Source organism: Dipodomys ordii, unplaced genomic scaffold (genome assembly GCF_000151885.1).
Source record: "Dipodomys ordii isolate 6190 unplaced genomic scaffold, Dord_2.0 Scaffold120, whole genome shotgun sequence".
Taxonomy (NCBI): domain Eukaryota; kingdom Metazoa; phylum Chordata; class Mammalia; order Rodentia; family Heteromyidae; genus Dipodomys; species Dipodomys ordii.
This window is the reverse complement of record NW_012267336.1, coordinates 1,395,289-1,413,885: the sequence shown is the minus strand read 5'-3', so window position 1 is coordinate 1,413,885 and position 18,597 is coordinate 1,395,289. Positions and strand designations below refer to the sequence as shown.

Genomic DNA, 18,597 nt, shown 5'->3' with positions numbered 1-18,597 from the left:
CCTCCCTCCCCACTAACTCACCTCCCGGCCACGTCCTCCCTCCCCACTAACTCACCTCCCGCCACGTCCTCCCTCCCCACTAACTCACCTCCCGCCACGTCCTCCCCACTAACTCACCTCCCTGCCACGTTCACCCCACTAATTGCACCTCCTGCCACAGCTTCCTGCTCTGTTGTGTACATGGAACAAGCATATCTGTTCTGAATTATTCTTGTCTTCTGGTCTTTGCTCTAAACTAATACAGCTTAATTCCTTAACCTCTTCCTTGCCCCCCCGCCCCCCCGCCTTCCCTCCAGAGCTGAGGACTGAACTCAGGGCCTTGCACCTGCCAGGCAAGTGCTCTTCCACTGAGTGAAATCCCCAAGCCTGTTAACCTCTTTTTTTAGTCTCCAAAACTGTATTTAGATTTGGAGTCTTTATGGAGTCTGGCAGCAAAGTATCATAACCAGGACTATTAAGTGTTTTTGTCAAAGTGATTAGATTTGGATTTTTTTTCTTTTAAAATAATGGTAGTTGTGCATGAGGTTTTGCCAAAAGAGATGCTTCAGTCTAACTTGTATTTAGCACATTATATGAAGTTATCTGCTAATAGTATTCTTCAGTCCTTCCAATACATTCTTACCGCAGGTCTCCTTAAGCAGTGCTTCTGAGAGCATGGTTTTGGCTCAGGCTTCAGAGTCAATAGGAAGAAGGGTGTGCTCCTTCTTTTAGGTAATGTTAATGTATTCCACAGTTTGATATACTGTATAGTTAATAGATTCATTCTGTCATAAGAAACACACCGGTAATTTATGACTAAAGTAAATGACTAGAAATTTGGAGTAGATCTCCCATTCTGTGTTCTAGTTATCTCAGTTCATTTCCATTGACATAACAAAATCTCTGTGACTGGAAACTTATAAAGAAGTTTATTTGGCTCATGGTTCTGGAGACTGAGAAGTTCCGAGGTCTAGTGCATAACATGGTGGACAGCATCACAAGGCATGACAGAGCAAGGCAACCACCCAGCCCCACCGTCATGACCTCATCTAGCCCTGATTACCTCCAAATACCTTTAAAGTATAAACCTGGGGAGTAAGCTTCTGTAGAACTCGTCAACTTCTTCCTCTTCCACTTAGAATCGTTTGCCTCTGAGCATTGGTTTAACACAAGCTTTTCTCACACTGGTCTCCTCTTTCCTATCAGATTCTGAATTTCTCACAAGTCAAATCACGTGGTGGCCTAGAGTATGTAATCTCTGATTGGCCCTCATCACAGAACATACCAGGAAAAATAAAAGTCCGTAAAATGTGGTGGCGTGGCAGGAAACCTTTCCGGAGTAATATTTGAGGGCAAGTCTGGTCACGTCTCCTAGCAAGAGGAATGTCTGGGCTAGTCCCCAAGTAAATTTCTGAGGCTCAAAGTGCAAGGGCAACCTCAGGGTTTCCTAATAGAATATTTGGCTGAAGAAATAAGATGTGTATAGAGAAATTAATATTACTATATTATTTTTATATACTTGCATCTGCCTTGAATTTGTATCTGCCTTGAATTTTTATTGGTAGAAGGAAAAAATCAGATAAGACATCAGATGGGTGGCATTTCTACTTGATTTAATTTGTTCTTCGGTATGACTATGGCTTCAATTACTCAATTTTGAGGAAAGGTGTATTTGCATAAGTGAAACCTGTGATTTATCATGGGCATTAATAAGATGGTCTGTTTGGAGGTCACAAAGGCAGTAAGTTCACAAACCTGTGTGTAACTGCTGTCACCAGCTTCACAAACCTACCACTCTGATCTAGAAAGCACACGCACTTAATTAAGGAACTGTAGAAACCCTCTGTTGGTTAGGGAGAATGCCATTTCTTCTTGGGCAGCTGCAACTGACTGAACCAAAACTGGCTCTCACCTATGATGTGCGTCTCCTCTTCTGCAGGCCTGCTCTTCACATATTCAATTATGAGGGCTTAGGCTTTCCAGCCCCTTGCTTCCTCCAGAAGCAAGTTCTGAAGAACTGGCATTGGAACATTAAGGTCAGGGTGAGGTACAGGAGAGGCAGACAAGGTTCAGTGCATGTCTACACATGTTCCTCATCAGACACCCTCACGAAACCTGGGTGTCTTTCTTTTTTTTAACAAAACATTTCTCATCTGGCGATGTCCTCCCAAGACTGCTCAAAAGTCTTCTCTGGAGTCCCTGGTTGCTTCTGGCCATACATTTCTCAGAGCATATTGAAACTCTCCTCTCTGTGGCTGTCCTTCCTCCCAGAGCATGAGCACTACAGCACAGGGACCATGTTGTCTGCAGATCTCAGCTTGAGCTACAGGACCTGGAGTACAATCATTGAGTATAGTGCTGCGTAGCTGATTTTAAGTAGACTTGAGAACATACATCATTACAGTTCTGATTTTGTAAGTGAGGGAACAAGAACACCTGCTGTACAGGTGCCTGCACTTGTGTTCTTTCATGTGACCCTTGTTAAAAGCATTGCTGGACAAGGTACTTCCCTTTATTAGAGACAAAACTTAAAATTTGAAGTAACTCAGAAATGCTAAGGCGCTACCTGAGGCTTTAGATTCGGTGTGTGTTTTTATGTCCCTAAGCTGGCCCATTGCATGCTCTAGACATTGAGGACGCAGCTCAGCCTGGGCTGTCCACATTTTCAGTCCTTTAGAATCTATGACATTCCTTAACCACTTCTGCTTACTGTACATGGAGTGGTAAAAACCCATGTGACCTTGTGTGTGGGATCAGCTTGCTGAAGTGCCATGGAGTCATTGCAGTGTACTGTTTCTAGGTGTGTTCCACACCCTACCTCTACCACATCCGAGGAGATCCTTCTAGAAAACAAGGGTCTATAACATTGCCCCCATCTGTCTCCCACTTCACCTAAACACAAGACACACTGGCAGTTAATTCTTACTGGTGTTCCATTTCTCCCGTGTGCTAATTTACATCCTCCTTGTCTGTGGAAGCTTACCTGCTCCAGGACGCCCCCGATTTACTATACACCACTGAACTGTATTGATTTTATTTGCAGTTGATTTCTTGCTTTGCTTCTAGTGACTTTCAGCTATTTTCTTCTCTGGGTATCTCCAGCTGTCTTTAAAGGCAGGAACTAGTGACTTCTTTTTTTTAAACGCCTTCTCCTTCACCCAGCTCCTAGAATTGAGCTCTGTAAACAGTGCACCGTTGACCAATAAATACTTCCACTCCCTGAGCCTGACAGCATCTTTCCTTGGCTGGACTGGCAGCCCAGCACTGGAGCTTGAATCCTTTATTTATTAGATGAGATTTCTATAGCACCTTTCCTCTGAAAGGATCAATATCAATGAAGTTTGTTTCTGCTTCTGGGAAGTGCTTTTACCTAAGCAGACCAAGGCCCTGATAAGATCACATGACATTCTTGAGTCTTCAACTACCAGAGCACACAGGATGGAAACAAAAAACACTTTATACTTCAAGTTTTACTTTCCTGTGACCAGTAAGGGGGCTGAGTAAGCCTCTGTGGCAAGTAGCAGAAACTGTGATATTGATCTACACTGTAGCCCAGTTGGTAAAAAGGACCTGACATGTTTTGGAAGTGGATAGAAGGCTGCTTTCCACGTTAGTATATCTGCCCAAACCAGACCCACTATGAATAGAATGTTCCTAGACCATTGGCTTTCACACTGTGCATGGTAATGGAACTGTGGAATGCATCAGTCTGAGATTCAAACCGTGCAGCTAGAGAGCTAGATCCCTGGGAAAGACTCAGGAGATGTATGACAGTACATTCCCAAAGACGCAAAAGGAGATGTGCTTGGTGGCCTAAGATGTGAAGAGCAGCACCATCCTCTCAGATGTGAGTCGATGGACAAACGGAACCAAGTTGGATGCCTGAAATAACCGGGTCAGTTAGCATGTCGAGGAAGTTACTTTTCTACATCTCATTTGTGTTATTCTTCATGTTTGTGTCACCGCGTCCCTCTTCAGGACAGTACTGTTAGAGCTCACAGTGGCTTGCAGACGGAGAGGGGTACACTCTTAACATTGCCCAGGCCTGCCATCCCACAGCTGCACAGTGGAGGAGGAGCTAGAGCTCCAGCTACCAGCTACCGAGGCACTTAGAGAAGACAAGTAAAAGGAGAGGTCAAGGTTGTTGGTGAGGAATGAGAAGGGAACAAAGAAAAGGACCGGAAGTAAGAGAGAGGGAGGGCAGGAGTGGAGGGGGACTGCGGGGCATGGTAAGTCTGTCTACCAGCTAGACTGCCAGCCCTGGAGCCTGGCAGGAGCTGCTGCTTCCTCTTTTCTGAGCCTTGAAGGGCGTTTTCCTTTCTCTGCTGTCATCTGTGCCACAGCTGACATCTAGTTTATTGCTGTATCCCAGGCAGGGGTGCAGCTGGAAGGGTTACGGGATACGGTGTCTGATCTGTTTTGTTTCCAAGCTTCACTAGCTGGAAACCAGCATGTGCTGATGTGCAGTACCTGGGCTGCCTGAAGGCAGGTGATGCTGGCTCGTGGGTACTCCCCCTGCTTTTAGAGCTTGCTTTCTGCTGGTGTGCTTTGTTGACTGATGAGTTTTCCAGAACACTCCAGGGACAGAGGGAACAAGACTCAGGGTCCATGCCAGTGTTAGATGCTCTCCAGCCAGCAGTTGCAGACAAGTATTAGTCAAGACATTTCCTCTAGCTACTCAGGATGGGTGGTTCTAGGCTATTGGGAGGTGGCAGGCGATGGCTACTTTGGTTCACAACAGGTTCCATGGATCCTGGAAACAGTCTGATAGCTAGCTGCCTACCAGCAAACCTTTTTCTTAGAGCATTGTCCAGAAACAGCTGTGCACTTCCTTCCTGAATTGAGTTGGCTGGCTGTCCCCTGGGGGGTGGGCATGCCACGGGGCTTCTGCCTTCTCGTGACAATGTACCACACGAGGACACATGCTGTCCTGCATTCCACTCTACCATGTTCCATTTACACAGCAAGGGAGGGAAAGCTGCAAATTTACAAGTTAAGGGGTCGAGTTTATCCTACTACTCTTGTGTCAATTTAAATTGCCCTTCTCTTGAGCTGAACTGTTACCCAGGGATTCATTTTCCATGAAATCTGGCATAACTGAGCAGACAAGGGAGGGGAGAGAAGCAAGTATTGGTGGGAACCTATGTGGTCATGTTTTTCTGTAAGTGGCTGGTTTGCAGTCACGTGCCTTGGGAAATTTAGATTCCAGGAGAACATTTAATGCTATCCAGGACATTTCTGGGCAGCTTCTCAAATGGGCGCCGTGAATATAAGCTCATATTAGTAATAGCAATAGAAAGGCATAATTAGGAAAGTAAAGCTGCTGGTGTAAAAATGGCATTTATCCCAAGCCAGCAGCACTCACTTCCCTGGTGCCACCATAGCCAGTGCTCAGTGCGAGGGGCACAGTTGCTAGCATTAGCCCCTTTTTTGGTTTTCATTAGCCCTTTTTATGCTAGGAATAATTTTCTTGTATATTTCATGAGTAAGCGGTTAACTGAAAAGATTCATTAGGTTCTAGAACGGGATAAAAACGGAAAGTTCACTCACCCAGAGGCAGGCCTGGCAGGGGCGGGGCACGTAGCAGGGAGATGGAGTTAATCAAGGAACCTGACATACAAGATCATTTCTGGAAGGAGTGCGGTGCCATGATGTGATAGAACTGACTGACAGGACTGAGGGCGGGATCGCCAGTAGGGAGGGCGTGAAGGCAGGGCTGTGACTGCGAGCTGAGGAGAACAGGGGTATCCTAGACAGACGGAGATGGGAACGAGGCTGGCGCCTGGACAGTGCGGCTGAAGCAGGGCGCTGAGTGGAGGCTGAGGGGCTGGTGGGTTTAGAGGCCTTTGCTGGGAGTTTACAACTTTAAAAAAGATCTGATGGACATTTTTCAACTGTCCCTCTTGGGAGAGAGGCAAATGCTGTGTATGGGTGGATTCTGGGGAGGGTAACTAAGAGGATGAGGGAAAAACTTACTTTTGCTAAACGTTATTTTATACAATTTGAAATTTATTCTATTCACATGTTCTGTGATTACCTTGAAAGTAGAATAAACAAATATGAAACAAGTATATCGGGGGTAAATTAGTCTTCCCAATGAGCCACGGCACCCCAAAGTCCTTCCAAATGCCATGAGGGGACTTCTGCAGGACAGCAAAGGCAGAAGCAGGCTCCAGCAGGCCTTTTTCTCTGGCAGTCTTTCTGTTCCTTCAGCATGCTGGGCTCATTCCTATCACAGCACCTTTTGCAGGAGAAGAAGAAGGGCATCATTTAGAACTAAATCTAATAAGACCACTAATAAGGTCAATATGAGGAATGAAGGAAAGAAAGGAATCAAGAGTGAGTTGGGGATTTGGCTTGATCAGCAGCTTGGTAGGGATTTTGCTCTTTGCCAGGAGGGGAGGGTGAGGAGATGAAGTGATGGTTGGAGCCAAGCAGATAAGGTTCTGTCTGGAGAAGACTGGTATTAGTCAGGTTGCTCTGAGTGTTTGTTGAGCAGGCAGTGGTATGTAGATTTCTGGGTGGATATCCAACCCAAATCCAGAGGCATTCACAGTGGGTCTGGGTGAGAGTCCATGCAAGGGCCAGGAGAGGGCCAGGGGCCAGTGAAGGGTGAGGACGGAAGGGGGCCAGGGGATCCCAGGGTGAGGAGGAGAAGAGGAAAGTGGGCACCGGCTGTGGGGTGGTGAGGGAGCTCACCTGCCTCAGCATCTGAGTGCAGCAGGCCCTGGCCTGGGCATGAGTGGTGTGTGATAAGATACAGAAACATGGAGACAGGCTATGCAGAAAAAAACTGTACAAAAACTCTTAAAGTTCAGAGGCAAAGTCCAGGACACGGTGCCCTGCGGGAACGGGAGGTCTCCCTGGGAGGAGATGCCGAGGCCGGGGCCTGAGAAAGCTGGGTCTCACTTCCCCTGGGGCCTATGTCAGGCAGGGTGACTGATGGCATGCTGGGCAGATTCTTGTAGGCAGATGGTGGTTACACGGGTCTGTGCAGGCCCTGTGGCTGCTGAGTGAGGAGGTGCACTTGCAGCTCCTTGGTTCTAGGTGGTAGAAGTAGGGATGGTAAGAAGGAAATAGATGATTTGATTTTTGACTCAGCGAGATTGATAGCATGTAGTAATTGAAGGTGAAGAGTGAGGACGGTACCAGGTTTGGTGGTGAGCTGCTGGTGGCCTGCTCTGGCAATGGCGGTGCTGCAAGGGAGGCTGGTTTGTGAGGTGTCAGAACTCTGAGATTGCCAGGATCATCGAACAGTGTCGTAGTGCACCATAGAGATAGTTTCAGCACTGTTAGTGCACAGTTAGAATTTTAAACTTGGTAAGACCACAGGTCCCAGCCCTGAGTAATTGGAATTTTTCAAGGACAGTAGAGGACTGACCACCAGGGAAGCAGGGCGAGCAGTTCTGGCTGCTCAGGTGGGAATGGAAAGGGTTGCTGGAGTGGCTGTCTTCAGCCTATGTACATAAAGTGGTGTTTGGACACATGTGGCAGCCACTTTGTGGCATCCTCATGTTCACCCCACCCCATCCCCCAAGTGACGCGGGCCTGGCTGTGACATTAGCTCCTGACTCAGTGAGAGTTTAACTAGAGCCTGTAGTCTGACTTCAAATTTAAAATACTCGGCTACTGAGTTAGACCCCAGGGCTTCCCAGGAGGTGTGTTTAAATAAGCTACCTTTAAGCACAGAATGTAGAGGCCCACTCCCTCCTGTCCTACCCCTAACCGTGGACAGCAGGCGCTGTGACTTGGTGAAAAACAGAACAAGGCCACTCTGTGTTAGTGGTGAAGATGAGAGGCATGCAGAGAAACTCTGTTCTAAATAGGAGCCCTAAAACAAGTGTGTGTGTGTGTGCGCGCGCGCATGTGTGTGCGTGGTCTGTTCCTTCTTGCCTGTCCACTCACTATACCCACTTACCATTCAGTTTCAGAGACCAATTCTAGGTTCTTCCACATACTGTCTGGTAGTATACCTGGAAATACATACTCTCTGCCTCTGCTTATGAGAGAGCTTGTACAGTGGAAACTCACCTTGCATTCAGGGAGTTCGAGCGCAGTCTTTGTATATTTAAATCAGGTTTCTGTGCCATTTACATCTCTTTAGCAGAACTCTTGTGAGCTAGTCACTTAGCACTCATGCATTTATAGCCTATAAAAACAGGTATGACACCTGTTTCTATATATGATGCCTGTAGCTCATGCCTGTAATCCCTAGCTCGCAGATCTGAGTTCATGCCCCAGGACTACACAAAGCCCCAGGTATGGAGGAGGAGAGGAAACTTGTTAAGTCACATGCTTTGAGCTCCGTGACTTTCTCCAGTGCCAGTGTGTCTTCTTACAGGAGAAGGGAACCTCACATACAGGTCTAGACAGAGGGGGCACATAGGCTGAGGACAGCGGGAAGGGGGTTGGCAGAGCCAGCAGACAGGCCGGCTAGCCATCTGTGAGGGGACAGGGCCTTGAGCAGCTCCCCCAGGGATGGGCAGCATCCTCAAGCCGAGGCCGCACAGGCAGCTGTGCAGTGACAGCTCCTGAATCACACACAGCCGGGACCTCAGTCTTTGGAGTCTGAAGTACGCACTCCTTCTGGATCATCCTAGAAGAGAACCCAAAGAACCCCTGTGTAAGGACCTCACCATGGCAGCAAGGGTAGGTGGCCCTGGGCCCTGTATCTCTGCCGATCGCCATCACCTGTGCACTCAGCGCCCTATACATGTGGAGGGAAAGACCAGTAGAGAGCGCTGGGGAAGGGGCTCCTGTCTTCTAAGTGTTGCTATGTAGAGAGGGGTGTGGCATTCGAGGCTGATGTCACGTGGACATCAGCCTTGGGTGAACTGGCTCTTCCCTGCACCAGTGTCCCTGGAGATGGCTCGCCAGAGCACATTTCTCTGGACGCCTTGCTGGGGAGCCTGTTGCTGAGCTACCTGCGAATCCCAGCCCAGCCCGGCCCTCCTGGATGGATGGGCACTGCCCAGGTTCCCAGCGCTGCTGCAGTGCTGGGTCTGATGGTACAGGAGACGGTGCTGTTCGGGAACATCGTCCTTCAGACCAGAGCTGAAAGAGAAGGCCCAACAAGTCCAGAGTCTCCTGAAAGGGATGAGAAGCTTACCCAAGAAGTAGGCTTCCTGCCAGCACAGCCCCTGCTCCCCTCTCCATCAACACCTGGAGAGGAAGGGAGCCTTCCCACGGCCCCCTCCTGGCCTTTCCCGCCTCGTGCAGGTCCCAGGGGAGTGCACTGGTGACAGGTGGCAGGTGTATTTGGGAAGGGGCCACCAAGGAGGCCCGTAGCATAGGCACTTAGTGAGGTGTAGGCCCAGAGCACCCCCATCTCTCTTCTAAGAGGCTCATGCTGGAATGTAATGGTGTCTGGAGAAATGAACCACCATGCCTGTGGCAAAACTGCCCTGAGCCATTTTCCCTGCCCCAGCCCCCTTTTCCTTGTGTGTAGAGGGTTAAAGGGCTTGGCGCCGAGCAGAGTCCTCACAAGTCAACCTGTCCCCTCTATTGCCAACGTAGAAAAAATAGGTTTGCCTAGCGGAGGCCAAAGTGAACCGTGGAGACTCGTTCTCTACTGTCAGTAAAGTGAGAGCCGGGACCAGGCAGCCATTCCCTCCCTTGTGGCTGGAGAAACAGCACTAAAGGAACTCAGCAGTGCAGATGGTTTACAGTTTAAAAAGGCATCCAGGGCCTGGTCCAGCTGAACTGTGACAGTTTCCTTCCCTGCTGGCTACACCCAGAGCCATGTGACCACCATGCCCAGGAGGCCTGTCCCACCCGGCCAGTGTGTGAGGGTGTGGAGTTTGCCCCGCACAGGCGCCTGGGATGGCTTAAGCGCCTCTGTCTGCTGTTTCTTGAGACCTTCATCTTGTATGTAGCTGATACTTAAATTGACTTGGGGAGAAAACAAAAAGATGATTGCTTCTGCTGTAGAATCACCTTATTGTGGTTGGGTGCTTGTTATCAGCTTGTTAAGAAGTAGAGTGGGGAAGTGGCACTGTGTCTCAAGTGGTAGAGCACTAGCCTTGAGCACAAAGAGGCTGAGGTACAGCAACAGGCCCTGAGTTCAAGCCCATGACTAACCCAGCAAGAGAGAGAAACAGGCGGCGGGGGTGGGGGGGTGGGGAGAGGTAAGAGTGGGCTTTTCTGAATTGCATCCATTCCTTCCCTTTGGAAAACGGAGGGAGGGCAACGGGAGGGAGGGCAACGTGGTGAATCACTGTGGCTCTCCTCCCTGGGCCTGGGTGGCCAACCTCTTTCCATTCCCAGGATTTCTTCTCCAGCCCAGCAGAGCACTGTGTCAGCCAATCAGGGAGCTAGGATCCAGTTTTGTTTCTCGGAATGCAGTGATTTCCCTCCACCATGCAAAGCCAGGGGTGGAGGAGAATGTAAAGCAGACATACTCCATTCTGCAAACACCTGAGGTACTTTCTCTGTGCCATGGGCTGATGAAATAAATGTGTTAAGATCCTTTAATACATTTCTGTGCTACAAATTCTGCATTGGGTGTGGGGTTGAGCAATGTGATATAATCTAGGATGGCTGCTGGAGGGGATGGGAGTGGCTTAGTGTAAATGGTTAAAGGTTCCCAACAAGCCTCCTGTAACTACCTGCTGTTCTCAGCAACGTGTTCCTGAGATTTAGCAACTTCTACCTTCCTGGGTGCCTGTGATTCAGGCCTGTAATACTAGCTACTTGGGAGGCTGAGAGGATGATGATCACTTTTTGAGGCCAGTCCAGGAAGAAAAGTTTAGGAGAGCCCTTTTCAAAAAAAAAAATACTATAGCAGGATATGGTGCCATGCACCTGTCTTCCTTTCTGGTGTTAGAGATAATTTGGGATATTGGGTGTGGCATAGAAATAAAGACACCAACTCAAAAGGAACGCAGCAAGACAAAGTTTACTTCTGCAGGAGAGCATGCTGCTGATGAGACCCCCAAGTCAGTGAGTTGGGCAGGCAGTTTCTTCTGTTTTATTCCTAAAAATGCAAGCTCCACCCCTCCACTCAGATTGGCAGAGTTCAGGCTAACAGTCTCTCACGATTGGCTAACACCCAGCATTTGAACCAAAGGCTAAGGAGTTTTGCTGGTAAGTTTTTAACAAACCAAGGGTTTGGCTGTGAAAAAGTAAAATGGAGTCTTAGGAAGGAATGTAACACTTCCGTGGAAAAGAGGCCGTGACAGGGTGCGTCACAGGTCCAGGCCAGCCAGGGCAGAAAAGTCTATAATGCTCCATTTCACTGAAGAAGTTGGGCATGATAGCACACAGGAAGCCTAGACCCAGGTCCAGGAGTGATCCCGAGCAGGAAGCAAGCCCCCATGCCAAAATAACTAACCGGAGGCATGATTCAGTGGTAGAGCACCTGCCTAACAAGTATAAGATCCTGAGGCCAAACCCCAGCACCACACACACACAAACACACAAGCTTTTTACTAGCTTGCTAGAAGTCTTTTCGCATTGAGCTTGCTCAGTCATTTCACACATTAGTGAGCCAGGCATTTTTTTCCCTTTGTCTCCCCACTTTCAGTCCTAGAGCTTGAACTCAGGGCCTAGGCACTGTCTTTGAGCTCTTTTAATCAAGGCTGTGCTCTACCACCACTTGAGCCACAGCTCCACTTCTGGCTTTTTGTGCTTAATTGGAGTTGAGTCTCCTGGACTTTCCTGCCCAGGCTGGCTGTAAATCGTGATCCTCAGATGTTAGCTTCCTGAGTATCTAGGATTACAAGCATGAGCTATCAGTGCCCGGTTGTTATTTCTTAAATAGAAGATGCTACCTATTGTGTTGAAATTTGAAGGTGGTAAGTTGGTTCTGTGTGCTGGCATCCATGTGCATCTAGTATGATTGACGTGGGATGTGGATGTGGACAAATGGCCCAGGCCTTGTCGCTGTGCCTTCCCCAGCACAGGTTGAGGCTGGAGGGCTGTGCTGTGCAGACGGCACACCCGTTCCACACCAGCACACGTTTGCATCACTCCGTCCCTGAGGTTTGCCAGTATTTTTAGGTTCTGCTTGAACCTATGAGAATTTGAAATTCTAATGAGGAAGGGAGTGTAAAACATTGCTTGTGAGTGAAGTAAAAACAGCATCAGCTGGAGCTGAGGTTTGCCTTGGTCTGCCCTTTAATGAAACAGCCACTGGGGGAGCCTGCAAATGGGGGAGCCGGTAGGTGGAGGCCTGCAAGAATGCAAATGTGAAATAGAAGGCAGAGTGTGCAGAGCTGGCGGCATTGCCAACTCTTAACTGGTGGGTTCACTCCCACCAGTAAAGCAAGTAAAGCAGCGTTCTGCTTAGTGTGGATTAAATAAAAAGACCAAGAGTGCAGACTTGGAAGGTGAATTTTGGTATCACTTTGCCACCCTCCGCATGCTCCATGGAAAAGGCTGGCTCTGACCGGGCATTAGAGGGAAGTGTTGGCTAGGGTCAACATGGGGTCACCCCATGCCCTCACTGCTGGCAATTAGAGAGCAGAGCCTTCTCTTGACAGTGATTGTTGTTGGGTTTTGTGCAGGAGTGAAATAGGAATATCCTTATAATCTTTGTAGTTCTTACAGCATAAGGGGCTGGGTGCTAGAGCATTTTTGCCTAATGATGGCAGTTGTACAAATTGCTCTGTGTAATGTAAGTTTAGTCTCAAAATACCCACTTCTCCCTCCCTCCCTGGGTAAATATCTGAATGAACGGGGTAAATTTCAGGTGCTAACTTGCAAAGATGTGGAGTAGGCCCAGTGTGGTAGCCACACTTGTAAGCCTAGCTACATGGAATAGGAGGATCACAGTTCCAGGGCCAGTCAGGCAGCAAACTTTGTGAGACTCTGTCTCATAGAACAAGCTACGGATGGGCTGGGCTGCGGCACGAGTGGAAGAGCACTTTTTAAGCACTTTCTTGGAAAGCCCTTAGTTCAAACCCGCAGTCGTAGTGGGGGAGCTAAAAAGAGGGGAGAGTGAATGAGCGTGAATATGGCTTATGTAGTGAAAATAGACCCGTGCCACCTATTTAAATTGATTTTAAGATTGGGGAGTGTGAATAGAGGAGGTGAGGGTCATATACACATGTAGAAATCACAGCTAATGTATGCTAATAACAATAATTCCCACCAAATTAATAGTTGAAAACACCTGTGTGTCAGACTAGGCCTCTTGGAAGCAGGAGCATCTTGTTTTCTCTTGGGAAGGTGTTTCCAGGGTCTTCCAGGTGGTGTCCCACCTCTTCGGGGGGTGTCCACAGTAGAAGGCTGGGTCTGGATATGGTGTCTACTCCCTCCTGCTCTCCAGCCTCCATGCAGGCTGGGGACCTGAATGCTGCTGTTTCAAGCCACTTGGGCTTCTTTCAGGAGGCAGGTTCGGGCTCTGGCACTGTGGGGAAGGAATTGCTCTCTGTCTATCCCCTCCCCTGCTGTGGGTGTCCCTGCCTTATGTCTACCAGTGGCTCAGTGCTGGCTCTTCCCTGCCCCTGTATGCGAGCCATCATGCCCTCCTGCCCTGTGCACTTGTCAAACTGAGGCTGGAGCTGTCAGAACCCCTCCAGATGCTCCCAGACCAGATTGTAGGTAAGAGGGCCTGGGTTACTTGCCCCGAGGTCTCCTCCCTCCTGCCCTGCCCCTGTGTCAGAAGACAGGGCAAGGCTGCTAGAGAGGGCACAGCCCAGGGGCAGGCAGAGAACACGTGGAGCTGCTCCCTCAGCTGCCCTTTGAAATTGCTCCCGAAACTGCTCTTCAGGGCAGCAAGCGAAGAGACCCCCACACAAGCTCCCGAGCATTTTGTCAGAATTGCGGAAAGCGGCTCACAGCCTCCTCGTGGGCCAGCACTTGTGGATATGGGGCGAGGAGGGCTCTGAGCATGCGTGGAGATTCGGGGAGGAGACAGGGCGAGGAGAGCTCTGAGCGTGTGGAGATGTGGGGAGGAGAGCTCCGAGCGTGTGTGGAGATGTGGGGAGGAGAGCTCCAAGCGCGTGGAGATGCGGGGAGGAGAGCTCCGAGCGCGTGGAGATGGCGGGGAGGAGATGGGGTGAGGAGAGCTCCGAGTGCACGTGGAGATGCGGGGAGGAGAGCTCCGAGTGTGCGTGGAGGTGCGGGGAGGAGAGCTCCGAGCACGTGTGGAGGTGCGGGGAGGAGAGCTCCGAGGATGCGTGGAGATGCGGGGAGGAGAGCTCCGAGCGCGTGTGGAGATGCGGGGAGGAGAGCTCCGAGCGCGCGTGGAGACGGGGTGAGGAGAGCTCCGAGCGCCCGTGGAGACGGGGTGAGGAGAGCTCCGAGTGCGTGTGGAGACGGGGTGAGGAGAGCTCCGAGTGCGTGTGGAGACGGGGAGAGGAGAGCTCCGAGCGTGCGTGGAGACGGGGTGAGGAGAGCTGAGCACGCGTGGAGATGCGGGGAGGAGAGGTCCGAGCGTGCGTGGAGATGCGGGGAGAGCTCCGAGCGCGCCTGGAGACGGGGCGAGGAGAGCTGAGCGCGCGTGGAGATGGGGCGAGGAGAGCTCCGAGCGCGCGTGGAGGTGCGGGGAGGAGAGCTCTGAGCGCGCATGGAGGTGCGGGGAGGAGAGCTCCGAGCGCATGGAGATGTGGGGAGGAGAGCTGAGCGTGTGTGGAGATGGGGCAAGGAGAGCTCCGAGCACTTATGGAGACAGGGTGAGGAGAGCTGAGCACGCGTGGAGATGCGGGGAGGAGAGCTCCGAGCGTGCGTGGAGACGGGGCTAGGAGAGCTCTGAGCGTGCGTGGAGACGGGGCGAGGAGAGCTCCTAGCGCGCGTGGAGACGGGGCTAGGAGAGCTCCGAGCGCGCGTGGAGATGGGGCAAGGAGAGCTGAGCACGGGTGGAGATGGGGCTAGGAGAGCTCCAAGCGCGCGTGGAGACGGGGCTAGGAGAGCTGAGCACGGGTGGAGATGGGGCTAGGAGAGCTCCTAGTGCGCGTGGAGATGGGGCAAGGAGAGCTCCGAGCGCGCGTGGAAATGGGGCGAGGAGAGCTCTGAGCACCCGGGCTGCTGCTGTGCCACGCCCTCGGGATCTATGGCACCTTCAGATCTCTTGCCCTAGCTGTTTTCCTCTCTTTGGGGGGTGAGCCTCCTTTTAATCATTCACGCCTCTCCACTCAGCTCACTTTACCCCTCCAAAGCACTGTTTGGTGTTCTGCTGGGATAAGCAAAAGAATGTTGGAGTTGTTAAAATTACGTGCTGCTGAGCAGCAGGACCCCAGGAGCGTGTGGAGGAGGCACAGTGCTCGCTCCACCCCATGTGCATGAGAAAATGATTTGTGTGTGTGTGTGTGTGTGTGTGTGTGTGTGTGCGTGTGCATGTGCATGTGTGTATTGTGGGGGGGCGGTGACTGGTATAGAGGCAGTGCAGAGCAGGCCCAGTCAAAAGGAGCTTTTAACGATGTCTCATCATGCTTTGAGACCCTCGTCCTGCCAGCAGTCTGACTCCTCTCCACTCACAGCCCCAAGGCAGGCTGGAGGAGACCTCCCCGCTACCCAGGCAGTCAGCTGCTAGCTCCCCCCTCACTGTGCTGGCCGCAACTTGCTAACAAACCCACGCTTCACCTGTACTTCCCCCCCAAAAAAATCTGTCACTCCCACTCAACCTGGCTGGTGAGCCACTACCATGCACCCCGGCCACTGGCCACCCCCACTCACCTTCCCCCTTCTCCCCCCCAGTGCCTGGTCAGTCCTGCTCACCCTGGCCACGCCTCCCTTGCCCAGGCTGCACACTCAGGGCCGTGCATTTCACATTTAGCTGGTCCGTGGACAGTGCCCACTCAGCACTGGGAAGTGGTCCCAGCATGTAGCTTCCCTAGTGAGGATCCTGACCGGAGGGAACTGAGCTTAATTTATGCCATCTAATAACCTCCGCGCAGCAGTGCGGGAGGCCAGTCCTCCAGAGCCACCCCCAGCCTTTTCCCTGCAGGTCACGAGCAGCACTTCTCATCTGTACAGCCTTGCTTCCAAAGTGTACCTAGCTGGAGAAGGTCACACCTTGCAGACATCAAAGCCGGTGGGCGGTGGGGGCAGGGATCGAAGTGTCTGTCAGAGTGGCTCAAATTGTAGAGTGCGTGAGGCCCTGAGTTCAAACCCTACTACAACCAAAAAGCAAAGGAAAATTGTGTTAGACGTGTCTGGACAGGTACAGGGAACTTGGGTTACGGAATCGTCTTTTTGACTGGGTGAGGAGGCGGTGAGAGTGAGTGGTAGGGAGTGTGGTTCTGTCGCCCTCGGAGTTGGCTGTCGCCAGCGGGGGAGGCGGCTAAGTGTGTGTGTGTGTGTGTGTGTGTGTGTGTGTGTGTGCAGGCATGCATGGGGGGGGGCTTGACACCTTCATGGTAGCCTCTTCCCTCCTCCATGTCTGTCTTGACTAATGAGGTCTTACACCAAGCCAGGAGCCAGGTTAATTCCAGCCATAATCCGTTTCCTGCTGCTTTTACTCAGCCAGCCCCGCTTGCAGGGAAGAGCCCCTGGGATGACTCCTGGCCCTCCCCACTCACGAGAAGGAGTGGAGGGGCAGCCGCGTCCCTCCCGTGCGGCAGGTGCTGCCGTACAGAACCTGTCGGGACTTGGTGCACATGCGTGCTCCGGTGTCATTCTGCCCGAGCCCCAGGGTGGACTCCTCTCCAGGCAGAGGCTTTGCTGCGCGACGCGGGGCGCGCACTGAGGCCACGCTTGACTCTGCTGCAGTCCTTTAGGAGAAAGACAACTGGTTTCCAATATCCGCAAGTAATGAACTTATCAGTAACGGTAACGCGTGAGCTCATTAATCTTAACTTTGCTTGTGGACCGAGTGGGAGTACAGCTTTCTCCAGAGACAAAAATTTCATCTCTGTTCTTTTCCTTAAACCCAATCCCAATTTAGAGTCAGACATATTGCCCTGCTCTCCCTGGGAAGCAGTTAATAATGTGTTTTCTTGAACCAGGGATTGCCCAAGTACTCAGAGCCCCAGGCTGCAGGTGCGTCCCAGCCCAGCCTGAGCACAGGGCTGGGAGCCAAGTGCCGTGGTGGCCTTGAGGCCATCTGGGAACGTGGTCTTCGTGGTGTTCATCTTTAAGGCTGTGGCCACCAAATTGCAAGGTGGCCCTAACCCTCATGATGTCTGATTCTTCTACAGCCACAACCTCGTCGCTGTGTCTCTGAGAAGAAATGGAGGCTGTGGGCCTGCGGGGGGGGGGGGGCAGGGAGTGGGGGAAGTGGGGGGCAGGGAGTGGGGGGGAGGCGGCCATGCATTTGGATTCATTGGGAAGTCTTCCCCAAGCCTGAACAGACATCCGGGTGGAATGAGGAGCTGGGAGAGGCAGCCGGCACGGACACGTCTCCTCCACCTCCTCCAAGGGAGAGAGCGGCCAGATCCTGCGGCGTGGGTCTGTCCCACAGGCCCCATCGGCCTCTGGAGGGCTGGCCGCTTCCTCCTCTGCGCCTGCCCCGAGGCCTCCACGCGCCATCCCGTCACTCTGCGTCCCACTGCCTCTGGTGCATGAGGGCACCAGGGTGTCCCTCAGACCTCCGCTCCAAGGGAGGACCCATGGCCTCTGGGCGGGGTGGGCAGGGCAGGACATCTGGTGGACACCAGCAGGAAGTGACTGCAGCGGCCCCGCAGAGCTCTTCACTTCCTCTTGATGTGCGCCCTGTTTTCCTTGGAGAGGTCACCATGTCTCCCTGTCAACCTCCGGGGACTTGGAGGTGTCCTGTGATGCAGCCAGGCAGGTGCAGGGCCTGCCCGTGTGTGCTGAGCCTCCTGCTCGCCCTGCAGGGTCTGGGCAGTGCCAGCCGCTGCAGGCGGTCTGCCCTGAGGAGCTGGGGAGAGGCAGGGAGAGACGAGGAGGAGAGGGGAAGAGAGGGGAGGGGAGGGGAGGGGCAGGGAAGGCCTGCAGGCCCCCTGTTAGGGCAGGCACAGTGCCGAGGATGGAGACGCCGTGGCGCCCGCCCGTCACCCCCGCGACGCCCTGACCGCCTGTGTGCTCTCCCCGCAGGTTTCGTGTTCTGCATGCTACACCGCCTCCCGGAGCAGCACGACTGTACATTCGACCATATGGGCCGCGGCCGAGAGGAAGCCATCATGAAAATGGTGAAACTGGACCGGAAAGTGGGGCGCTCCTGCCAGCGCATCGGGGAGGGGTGCTCCTGAAGGCCGGGCGCGGCCACCACTCGACGCTGTTCTTAGTTCACTAATGTTAGCCTTATTTAGGACAAAGTCAGCCAGACACCTTGTACTGGGCACGCGTCAGACTCCAGCCACCCTGGTACTGTAGTTTAGGGGTTGATGGTGGTTGAAAGTGATTTCTGGCTGGTTACTAAGGTGCCTGCTAGCCATTGTATAAAATTAAAACATGAAGAATATTTTTTTGAGCATGGCTAGTGGATTTAAAACAACACATACCTGTCACTGCTGGAGTCTAACTTACAAAGCCTTAAGCAGAAAGCGTCCCCGGTGGAGACTGAGTTCTAGAGGAGTAGGAGCTGCCTTCCAGCTCCCGCGCGCACACGGCTTTCCGGAAGCTCTTTCACCTCCTCACCGACCCCTGTCCAGCAGCCGGACCCGCTGTCCACGCGGCCGCCCGGGGCCTCTCCCGGGAGCGGCCATGGCGGCCGGCTCCGACCAGTGACGGAAAAACTCATCAGCCAGGAGAGGCGGCGGGGCCTCCGCGCGG

At 52.1% G+C, this 18,597-nt stretch overlaps 1 protein-coding gene across 1 annotated transcript in view; it reads left to right on the top strand.

Annotated features, from left to right (window-relative positions):
• The window catches only part of Zfand3 (zinc finger, AN1-type domain 3), a 157,102-nt gene extending 138,816 nt beyond the window's left edge, over positions 1–18,286 (top strand). Inside the window, exon 6 of the mRNA XM_013029661.1 lies at positions 17,920–18,286. Within this exon, the coding sequence (XP_012885115.1) occupies positions 17,920–18,074 (155 nt within the window). The 3' untranslated portion in view covers positions 18,075–18,286. The remainder of the gene's footprint in view (positions 1–17,919) is intronic.
• The last annotated feature ends 311 nt before the right edge of the window (positions 18,287–18,597 follow it).